Source organism: Monopterus albus, unplaced genomic scaffold, assembly GCF_001952655.1.
Source record: "Monopterus albus unplaced genomic scaffold, M_albus_1.0 scaffold9.1, whole genome shotgun sequence".
In the NCBI taxonomy this organism is placed as follows: domain Eukaryota; kingdom Metazoa; phylum Chordata; class Actinopteri; order Synbranchiformes; family Synbranchidae; genus Monopterus; species Monopterus albus.
Window position 1 is genome coordinate 2,651,467 of NW_018127889.1, and position 12,199 is coordinate 2,663,665.

The following is a 12,199-nucleotide window of genomic DNA, read 5'->3' on the forward strand; positions in this document are numbered from 1 at the left end:
CGTTGTCCGGGTGAGAAAGGGGAATAGTGGAGGCCAGCCATGATGGCATCTGAGGTGGCTCTGTTGGGCCGGTAGGCATACTGAAGGGGGTCCATGGTGCCCGGTATACTGCTCTGAATGTGGGCCAGCACCACTCTCTGTTTTGTTTTAACATGGCTAACCTAACTTTTACAAAAGTTAATCACAGATATCCTATTTAGGCCTTGTTTATAATTAGAGTTAATGCTAACAGCAGAAAAACCTGATGGTGTGTGCATTACTGTTATTAGCCTATCTGCTGACTCTGAAACTGTTTGGGGGATTGATTTTCTGATATTTCACAAGTTAAGCTAACAGGTAAAAAAAAAAAGAATGAAAAGGTTTGTGTAGCATTTGCAGTCATTTTAAACAGCAATGTGTTGGCCCCATCTCTATAGTGAAAACATAGTAACCAGGCGTCTGATCTGCCTTTTACAGCAACTCCTGGATGATACATTCTCTGAACACTTGTCTCCTGTTTATCTTCTCTCTGTGTGCAAAACCCATGTTTGTCCAGGGTCTGTGTCTATTTCACCATCGCCACTTCTCCTGCCGCTGCGCTTCAAATTCCAAAGAACAAACCCCTTATCAAGTAACACACTATTTACATAGCTCAGTTTTAAAATATAGAGGCCACAGGTTCAGTGGATTCTTCAGCTACCTCCAGTTAGCAAAATGTGTTGCACTTTTTTAATGTGCCCCCTGGTGTCTACAAGTGGACACAGCAACTTCAAGGATCCTGTGACATTAAATCCAGGCCAGTATTTCCAGTAAGTTTTTTTCTTGTTACTAAGCTGTGCACTCTGAGGCAATAGTTTAACAAGTTACTCAATATATAACTAAAAGGCTACAGCTGCCCTCAGGACTGCTGGCTGCTAACTCCCTAACTCAGAATATTGTGACATCCCATGTGCATCACGGAGAACAGCGAAGACAATGTAATCATCCTGTTACATGAGTAACATCTTCATTTGTCCTTGGCTCAACACAAAATGTTTGACAGGAAAGCAGCATGAGAATGACACATTCACCACTGGTAGAAAAAGGAACAGGCTTAAAAGCATTTAGTTGTTCCATTGCCATTTTAGTGACCTCACATTCCCCAACATTGCCTCACTTTTCTCCTTTCTTTTGAACATTCTCCACTTGGTAGCTGCCAGGAGCCCGGCGGCTGACATGTCAGAACAGGATAAAAATACAGGCATAATCAATAACACCACTGAAAGCTGGCTGGAAGAAAATTATTCGTCAATAAGTCATAAATTAATGTTCATATGTGGTGACTTTAATATAGATTTGTTGAATCCTAACAAGCACACAGCAACTGAGGAATTTATTAACACATTATATAGATGTAGTTTATACCCAAAAATTACAAAACCAAATAGATTAACAACCCAGCATGCAACACTAATAGATAATATATTTACTAATGATATTGACAGCAAAATGTCTAGTGGATTACTTATAAATGATATTAGTGATCATTTACCTGTATTTTTGGTTTATGACTGTCAGTATAGAAATGAAAGGCCAAAAACAAATCTTTTCTATAGGAGGGTGATGAATGAACACGCTGTAAGGAGGCTAAAAGAGGACTTTATGGGGCAACAAGCTTCAGACTGAAGCCGAGAGTCGGCACTTTAACCCAACACAATCTTACTTTAAAAACAATTTTCAGGAGTGCAGCACAGAAACAAATCTGTACTGTATCATTAAATCTACAGGTGAACAAACTAAGGCTGCAACTAACACTTACTTTTATTATTGATTAATCGACAGATTATTGTAACACGTCAAAAATAGTGAGGAAGCATCTGACATTTACTTTATTTGTTAGTTTTAGAAAGAAAAACACAAAAGGTAAGCATACAGACAGCAGTGCTTACCCAAGTAAAAGGAGTGTGAAAGCACAGAGTGGCACCCTGGCGCTTAAAGAAACCCGAAAAACTGTTTATCGAGCTAATACATTCAGGGTGTCAGCGCTGCAGCTTCATTGGCGGAAAACAAACAGAGCCAGCAACGTTTTCACTGTTTACCTGCTCTCTTTGTGGATCAAACTGCCTCTAAAAAACCTGGTTCAATCACATGAGGTACATTTCAGAGAACCCTTCAAACTCAAAATACATTTAGAGCTAAAAAGCACGAGCCTGTGGTACCTACACAGCCGAAATTAGCCCGCATTAGTAGCAGGCAATAAGCGTAGTGGCACCAAACTCCATTTGAAAATATTTAAATTTTAATCCCACCTTGTGTAGACAACAGGATATAACAAAACTATAACTATTTGTACGTCATACAAGTCTTCTGTTAAACTCGACATTGACAGCGCCCACCCAAAAAATACTAGAATTCAATAAAATCACGACTTTAACCGTAGATCTCCGTTAGTCAATACCGCCCACCACGGCTGTATTTTACTAGAAAAACGCCGTAGAAAATCCTGTCTACAAAAACAAAAGCCTGTTTTCAATTAAAACAAGTACAGATGTATATAATAAATGTGCAGTAGATTAAATGGTCAGAGATGAAGTTGTCAGCTGTTGTGATTTTTACTGAAGAGATGCACTGGCAGGACATCGTCAATTTGTGAGGTTGGGTGAATACCAATCGTGTGAGCTGGATATTGTATGTGGAGTGCCTCAGGGTTCTGTTTTGGGACCTAAATTATGTATACTATACATTAATGATATATGCAAGGTTTCTGATTTAGTGAAGGTGGTTTTGTTTGCTGATGACACTACCATATGGGCATCGGGTGAAAACCTACAGCAACTCTCTGGACAGGTTTCACAGGAACTTGAGAAGATAAAGAAATGGTGTGATAGTAATATAGTTTTTTTGAATTTGGATAAAACTAACTTTATTTCATTTTAACACCAACTGCAGAAAATATTTTTCTGAAATAAATATAACTACCATAAGCTCCATATTCTTTTTAGTACTATAACCAATGCTTTAAATCCTCCTCAATTTGCCTTTAAAGGTGCTACACCTGATATCTGTGAGAAATGTCAATCTTTTGTTGAGGAGGTTGTGAATATTAAGGAACAAAGTCCTTCTACCTTTGACCCACACTCCACCGCTGCCTGCTCTATCACTTTCACACAGTTCGAGCCAGTGTTTCTTTCCCTTTAAAAAGAGATTATTACCCAATTCAAACCCGCAAACTGCTCTACTGACGTTGTCCCTCCTTGACTTCACAAAGAGATCTTTGATACTGTCAGATCTTCTATTCTGACAATTTTAAAAAGCAGTTTGATATCTGGGAGTGTTCCATTAGTCATTAAGCATGCCATAGTGCAGCTGCAAATTAAGAAACCTCCAACCTTTCTAATTTCAGACCTATCTCCAAACTCCTGATTTTATCAGAACACCTGGAAAAAGCAGTGTTGGCACAACTTCCATGTTTTCTAGACAGGCATGGTATCTTAGGGGTTTTTCCATTATAGGAACCTAATGAAACAAGTGACACTCATCACAGGTTCTGTGTTTGTTTCCACCACTCTCGACCCACTTTGGAGGGACCGCGAAGGGAAAGGAGGTGTGTGCATGCAGAGCAGTCACCGGTGATTGGTTAAATGTCTGCATCTTCATACCTCAAGCATTAGCATCACAAGCACCAGTTGTAAACACACAGCTGACTGCATGTGTGAGACGGCAGCAGCCCCTCCCTCCTCTAAACAGAGACCAACAGAGAGAAAATATAGTGGAAAATCAAAGCAAAACTGCTTGGTGATGGTTAAGGGAAGTACGGGGTATACTGCTCATTAGGTTCCGAATAAGGAAATGCAGCTTTTGAGATACAGAGCCACCGAACTGAACCACAGCGCTGAATCTGCACTCCTTAAAGTTTTTAATGACATACTGAGTCAGGAGATTTTGCTGCACTATTGCTTTTAGATCTCTAGAGCATTTGACATGGTAGATCACAAAATCCTTATCTCCCACCTTGAACATTCCGTAGGTGTTTCTGGTACAGCCTTGCAGTGGTTTAGGTCCTATCTATCTGACAGAAGTTTCTCTGTTAGCCTTGGTGACTCCATCTCCTCTACTATGCCTCTGTCCTATGGTGCCCCCCAGGGATCCATTCTTGGTTTGACTTTATTTTATTTTATGGCTGTGGTCCTGACTTACCAGGCATGGCTTATGGGGTTCATTAATTTAATTACATCCACCCATGATGCTTGAGGTATGACAGGATAAAGCATCACTTGTGAAAAACATCTATTGAGAGTAACCTCTAATTCTCTTCATCTGTTTCAAGACAGTAAATCTATGACAGATTTCGGGACCCAGCCCTGTGATAGACTGGCAACCTGTCCAGGGTGAACCCCACCTCTCGCCCAATGTTGGCCAGGATTGGCTCCAGCCCTTCCACAACCTTTGATAAGATAAGTTGTATAGATAATGGGGGGGATGGATTTCAGGACACAGTTTTAAAACACAAACTGTTAAATGTTAAGGCAGCTCATTTCTGTATTATTATTATATTCCAGTATTTTAAACACTCACTAAACAGAGAATAAAACCAACTATGTTTTGCCTCTCACAACTGTCTGTCATTCAGTCAGTCCTGGTTTAGCCTATTCATCTGTTCCATAGACCTCCATTGTTGTTGAAAAATGATTAAAAACACAGTGAAACAACATTTTTTAAAACTGTTACCCCAAAAGCTCCTAACAGCCATAACTTTTTACAGCATCTGAAATAAGCAAGAGTCAAGGGCCCATGCACGAGCTCTCTGGATAATATTAACAAACATTAGGGTCTTGTGCTTTGTGATGAGGAAACATGTCACCCGGTACAGTGGTGTGTTTCGCTTCTGTTTTTAAACATTTTCAAACAACAGTGGAGGTCTATTGGCACTGATGAATAAGCTAAGCCAGAACTGACACACTGACAGACATTAGCAGTCAGTAGAGGCAATTCATTGTTAGTCCTTGTATGGGGAGTGTGGAAAATACTGTTAATACAGAAAATGACCACCTTCTCCTTTAGTACATAAAGGCATTAAAACAAAAATGTAAAGGTAAGCAAACTGCCCAAGTTCTAGAGATGAACATAAGTTTAATCAAGATTAAATATATGCGCAAAAAATATCTTGCAACTCATAAAATCTCCAAACAAATCAAAACAATAGAAAAATTAGCTTTTACCTCTCATGTCAATAGAGTCTTACAGTTGTATAGTTTCTAAAAGTTTTGGACTTTCATTTGGGCTAAAATGGATATATATATATATATATATATGTCTCATTCAGCATATTTTACAGTGCATCGATTCTCAAACCCCTAGCCTTCTTCCACATCTAAAAACCAATACATAAACACCTTTTTAGAATTATTTACATACATGTCAATTCAAACCATTTGGTGAGCAATAACATACTTAAGAACAGACATTATACATCAGAAGAAAACTGAACTTTCTTTATGGCTTGGTTTAGCCATGAGTAGTGACATTTTGTTACACAAATTTGATCAATTCACACTCAGCAAGGACATCATTCCAAATGTGCCTTTAAAGTTTGGTTGCATACGCACAGGAAAATATAAGAATACAGCTCAGCAAGTGTGATGAAGTGAAACCAAAGGTCACTGATGCCGAGTGAACACACTCTCCATTCAACACCCATCGTTCAGATTCAGGCAGAACACAGATAATACAGCAACTGCTCCTAATGCACCTAGGTGGTAGGTACACAAAACATGCAATATGAAACTGATCAAAAGAAATAATCTTAATTATGGCAACAAAATAAACTTCAAAAAGTAAGTTGAATACATTTCAGTGTCACAACTAAGCAGTTAGTAAGCCAAAATGTCACCCAAGACAAGTCTATGTTAGTTTTTTTTCACATCATATGAGATGACCAACAGAACAGAAGCACTATTTTGTTTTATGGATTTTTGAGCACTGCAGAGATGTAACAGTGCGCAATGGCCTCCAATTCACAAACACACACAAAAAAATGTTTGTTAGGTGTACTTGTGTGTCATAAATGTTTACAGCAACTCCAACACACTGAATGATTAACACAAAAACCTGCAGGGTAGTATAATTTCCATTTTAATGTACCATCTTCTTATCCACTCATTCATAAAGACTCCAGAACAAGGGACAGTTGTTAATTTAATGTAATAGTCATGTGGTGTAACCATACAAACAAGGCCGTCAAGAAGCACTGAGACAACTGCTTAAAGGTGAAAGGAGAAAGTAAGAACAAATATTTATTAAGTGATTTGTTTTTAAACTTATTATTCTGGATCACACACCAAAATGCTTGAGTTTACAAAGCCAGAAGAGCCACAGCCATATTTTACCACATGTACTCACTCACTTAAAAACCATGCAATGAGTTCTTGCCCGTCCTTGATAAATGTTGCCAGTACACGCCATTAAAAAAACACCACCCCTGGTACACTCTGTCAGTCAGAATGTATGAAGAAATAAAAGGCTGAAGTCAGACTGTTTCTGCATGGCAAGAAGCTGAAAAGAGCATTGCTTCCTCAGATCTTTATAGATGCATGGTAGCATATATGCATCAAAAAGGATGATGAAGTTTGTGTACACTGGTGTTTTAATGTGTGACTTGGCAAAGACCAGAAGCTTTTTGCAGAACAAAGGCATAGTGTTATGAAGTACATTTGCAATATAATTAGATTTTTTTTCCCCCAACACTGTCTGTGTTCTTGTGGGATAAACAGCCATTATGACCACCGAACAGGAAACGTTGCTTCACAGAGTGCTGGACTTGACAGGTTTCCATTCATGGTTATGAAAGCTTCACCCAGGGCAGAGGCAGCCGCAAGGCCAAGCTGACCAGTGTCGGGCTGGGTTGGTGACTGAAGAGGAGCCCGGGGTGAAAAGTAGTAACAATATGAGAGCAAAGCTTGGTCTATGTGAGCACAGTGAGGACAGGTGGTGAATATACAACAGGAAAACACACTCCTCTTCCAAGGGCTCAATGACAAGATCTAGCAAGGTGTATCTTGGGATACGCATACACATACAGTACATACATATCAGTCTGATCTCCAGGCTGGGGCTCTAAATTTGTCTCTTTGTCACCCTCTGGTGGTTTTTTCCAGAACAGGTCTGGTATCACTTTCTCCTTCACACACACACACACACACACACACACACACACATACAGGCTGCCATCACAGAGATCTCCACCTACATACACACATATATGAACATACACACGCCCTGGCTCCCCCTTATGTCTGTATTTAGGCTTATCTGGTGTAGTAGACTCTGTAGTAAACACTCTTGGAGCGCCAGAGTGAGTAGGAGTTGTCAAACTTGAGTAGGTAGACTCCACGCCCAGGGTACTGGTGGCTGCCAGCGTACACCTCCTCATGACAGTCCCGCCGGTATACCGGCACAATCTCATCCACCTGGGGCTTCCCTGCCTCCTTCTTCACTTTCTCCTCCTCACCAGGAGCATCACCTGTGGGCACAAGAACAATGTATAAAGTTTTGGAGGAAAGCAGGAGAGATTTTCGAAAAATGCGTAATGCTCATTTTATCTATGTCCTTCCTCAATAATGCTATCAAGCACACAATAAGGCATTTTGAGCACTCAACTTTTCTGCAACTCTTGCACATAAATTTTATTTAAAAAAAAGTCAAGCATAGAATTTTATTTCAGCCAAAAAAACAAAAAACAAAAAAAAAGTGCACAAGACATTTTTCATCAATTAAAACTGCCCAATGCATGCTCAAGACTGAGGCACAATTAAAATGCTGTATGATATGTCCTAACATGGGGTATGTCTTACGCCATTAAAGAGCAGTTCAAGTATCAGAGTCTCTTACTTGTATGGTAACATGTTGCATGAACTTTATAAAATCGATACATGATGTTTACGACAGCAATTGACAAGCCCTCCCATGCAAAACTTACAGTGCGACAGTAGAGTAAATGCGCACACGCACGCGCGCACACACACACACACACACACACACACAATTGGTATACTCTCAGACATTCAGAAGATTTAAATGGCTGCCTTATCTGCTAAAGGCTAATGTTTAATTTTATTGACAAAACCGCATACAATATTGCCGTATATCTTTCCACTAGAGAATGTGAACGTATATCATCCCGTGTTGAATGTTGGGATGGGGGTGCCATTATTGCAGGGAGGCACTATGATTACCTGCATACAGTCTTGTTTTGTTTGGCTAAAAAGTTGCTTAAATTGTTTAGATCTCACTTTAATGACTGTGGCTAACTCTTAGTGGATGTAGAGATCCCACTGACAAGAGTGACAGACTGAAAAATGAATCTGCACCTCAATTTAAGAACTGTTGGGAAGCTAATGCTAGCTAGCAGCAGATCAAACAAACACTGCAGATGAATCAATCTGAACACTAAAGTGGACATTTGGATGTAGTTGAAGCATCCGCTGCTGTATGTAGCTGTATGGATAACCTGCCTGTGCACAACATGGAAGCTAAGATGGGCAGGTACATGGCTCAATACATGAGCAGGGCCCAGAAAGGAATGCTCCTAAAATTACACATTTACCCAACTTCACGTTCTGGATTCCAAACAAAAAATTTAAAAAAACAACAACAAGCAGGACTTCCTCTACCAGAGGAGGGCTAGTGGATGTAAAACTATGGCACTGTCAACTTTTGAACATGAGATAATAATAACATATTCTCTGTAAGCCTAGGCAGTTAACTCCCTTTAGATAAGAGAAGCAACAGAAGTAAATGAATTACACAGTAAATCCTGTTCAAAGCAACTGCTTCTGTGGTAAAGGAAGGACTAAATAGCCACCATGACTTTAATATGTCAATATGTAGCAGAATATGGTGAGCTTATAGAACTTGTATTTGTTCAATTGTCAATTCATGGAAAAAGACTGCTTTGCATATTTTTGTTAATGTAAATAAAACTGACTCTTGAAGCTGATGTTTTCACCGGGTGCTGTGTTTTAAAACAACATGTTGTTGCGATGCCTGAAAGTATTTGCATCAGACACACTGCAGGCTTATTTCACCATTACTTCCCAGCCACACTTCACCTTCATCATCCTCATCGTCGTCACTGGACTCCGACACATGCACGCTGACTGAAGCAGAGGAAGCATCCGTCCACTCAAAGAAGACCCCAAAGCCGATGTCATAATAGTCCGTGGCAAACTCCCAGAATAGGTAGGAGCCCTCCTCATGCGTGGGAACACGCACTGTGACCACCTCGCCGCGTCCCACTGTGATCACACTGTCTGCATCCTGCCGGATTTTTTCCTTGAAGTCCTTAATCTGTGGCCGTGTCCACATGGAAGGAGCAGCTATGACTGGTGGGGAGTCAGCTGTGATTAAAAGACAAGAGATTCTTTATAAAAACATCAAAAAAATCTTCAGGTTCCCAAGTAGGAATAAAATATTAAGCTGTTTTTCCTGTGAGCATATACAGACTGTGTCATCTGTTTGTGCTGTCTGTGTCTAAAACAGAAAGAGAGAGAGGGCATGCATGATCAAAGGTAGAGAGTTACAGGCTCAGCTAACCATCAGTCCATCAATCTTTTCCCTAAACATTACTCTGAGAGCGAGCAGCCGGCCGCAGTGGATTCATTTGAATCATGTATGTTCCGGAATCAGACCAAGGCCTTGTTCATTTCTGGTGTGAGTACTTAATCTTGTGTAAGCACAGTGTGTGGTTTGGTGATACTTAAAACTAGGCTGCTATCATGTATCACTTGTCCTAGCTCCTCTCCTCCCTGCCCTTCAACAAGGACACAGGATAAGAATCAAGTTTCAGATCTGTTACAAAACTGTTTGCTTGAGTGCCCTTGCCCCACCTCCCTGCCCTGTAGCAGAGTGGATAAAGGAGAGTGACTGCATTCCATCGACTCTATAAGGACTTAGTTTATTTGGTTGTTCGTTTTACAGTAATGGTAGACAGTGGGAACATTGAATAGCTCCAAACATTAGCAGCAGCACCAGAGAGTTACATTGATTTAGCTGCTATATCTTTCGAAGTAAGAAGCTGAAATCAATAGGAATAATTATACATGGCATTTTAAGTCAGCAACATGTCAAAACACATTTTACAACCTTTTGAGAGTCTCCATCAGATATTGTGTAAATAAGTATGTTTGTGTTATTTTATAGGAGACAAACACCAACCTAATAAAGGTCCATTCTCTGAGACCTCCTCTGCTGGCTCAGGCTCTGCCTCCCGGTCCGAGTATGTATCTGACTGGCCTCCATTGACTGTAGGAGCTTCCTCACCAGCAGGTGGTGAAGCTGCACATAAGGGTCCAGCTGCTGAGACATGGATAGGTTCGCCACTGTTGAAGGTGTTAGATTCCAGGGTGCCATGCATCACTGACTCAGCCTGCTGCTGCTGCTTCTGTAAGGCCGCCTGGAAAGAAAGGAACAGGAAGTCAAGAGCGTAAGGACATACATCAAAAATGTTGAGTACCTAAAATTCAGTTGGAATGAGACTCTTGCTGTTACAGACATTTGTATGCATGTAAGGCAGCACTGTTATTGTTAGAAGTGTTATCTTTGATGCTTGGCTACTTGTCAATTTACTGTGAATATTTATTAGAAAATGTTGACAATAATCTCCACTAAAAGCTTCCACATAAAAAAAAAAATTCTTGACATTAAACAATTTAAAAAGTGGCATTCTATCCCGCCATCAGTGAAAAACATCGTACCTGTTGCTGGGCCAGTTGGACCTGGTAGAGCTGCTGCATGTACTGCTGGTAGTGCTGCTCCTGAAGCTGACGGATGAGGCCCAACTGTTGCTCGGTGCTGTTGGGGTATTGCTGGGCAGCATACTGTTGGAACTGCACTGCTGTCTGAGCATTCAGTGCTGCCATTATCTGTTGTCTGTGAAGTAAATCAGAAAAGTAAAGCTAGTTAAGATGGATATACAGGAAATAATAGAACGCTGTGGGGTTTTAAAATAGGCAGAAGAGACTTTGTTCTTTGGACCAGTTTAGAGCCAGACAATGAACCTATCATAACTCCAGAGCACAAAAGACAATACCTCTGTAGATATCAATGCCAATGAAATGTGATGAGCATGTTGAAGTCATGCTCAAGTCAAACTGATATTTTACAAGACCGAGCACATTACTCAAACACACACACATACTTCTGCTGCTCAATCCGTAGCCTCTCTTCCTCTGCTTGTCTCCTTTCCTCTTCCTCTCTCCTCAGCCTTTCCTCCTCTTCAAGCCTCCGTCTCTCCTCCTCTTGTCTTTGTCGCTCTCTCTCCTCCTCCTCCAGCCGCTGACGCTCCTCCTCCTCTTTTCTATGGGAGAGGAAAGTCATGAAGACATTTTAAATGATGCAAATTGTTCATTAAACATAAGTTAATAAATGTTCAATACTTCCCCTGCTGCTTATGTTTTTTCTTGCTGCACACAGGTCAAACTGAACTTGGGTCTGTATATGGACACTGCAGCAGTGTCTTCCCTCATGAGAACAGAAGTTGACCACATTACCTTTTCCTCTCCTGCTCCTCCCTTTCAATCTTGTGTGAGGAGACATAGGGAGCAAAGAGATTACAGCACTTGTTGAGCAACTTGACAAACTCCACCATGGCCTCTTCTTTCTCCATGTTACCCAGGGAGGCCCCCTCTTTCCTGCACAGAGAGTGAGATGGGTGTGTAAATAGACAACAGAGGCAGCAGGGAAATTTTGGCTCAGCAATTAAGTACTTATCAATTTATTTTTAGGTGACCTGTTATTGCTTTACAATAAGAAAACATGGATAATTTACATCTGTAGAATTTGTAGCAACCAGTGTTTTCTTTTTTAAACACACACTGAAAAAAACAAAAACATTTGTAAAACCATAATCATATTTTATAACTGTGAACACAAAATGTGTGCAATCAGTGTATGGCAGTGACACAGGCTTACATCAAAGGTTCATATAAGCATAAGAGGCACACTCAAGTGTTGACTGGAATACTGTATATTTAACACTTCATTGAATGGAGAGGCATTTCCTCAACCACAGCTAAACTACTGCAATGTTTGCACACGTCTGCTGATGTTACCTGCGGTCATTGCCTAGAACATCAAAGAAGCCAACCTCCGGCGAAGCATCAGGATTATAAGGACCCAATAACACCTGTTTGTGCAGTGCCACCAGTCGAAGCTTCTCCTCATAGGTTGGGTGGAAGGCCTTACC

General features: G+C 40.6%; 1 protein-coding gene across 1 annotated transcript in view; it reads right to left on the bottom strand.

Annotated features, from left to right (window-relative positions):
- Positions 1–5,151: 5,151 nt before the first annotated feature.
- Positions 5,152–12,199, bottom strand: part of acbd3 (acyl-Coenzyme A binding domain containing 3) — an 8,390-nt gene continuing 1,342 nt past the window's right edge. Inside the window, exons 2-8 of the mRNA XM_020589192.1 lie at positions 12,066–12,199; positions 11,505–11,645; positions 11,153–11,311; positions 10,710–10,884; positions 10,171–10,408; positions 9,066–9,353; positions 5,152–7,477 (exon numbers count right to left, since the gene is read on the bottom strand). Coding sequence (XP_020444848.1) covers positions 7,263–7,477; positions 9,066–9,353; positions 10,171–10,408; positions 10,710–10,884; positions 11,153–11,311; positions 11,505–11,645; positions 12,066–12,199 — 1,350 coding nt within the window. The 3' untranslated portion in view covers positions 5,152–7,262. The remainder of the gene's footprint in view (positions 7,478–9,065; positions 9,354–10,170; positions 10,409–10,709; positions 10,885–11,152; positions 11,312–11,504; positions 11,646–12,065) is intronic.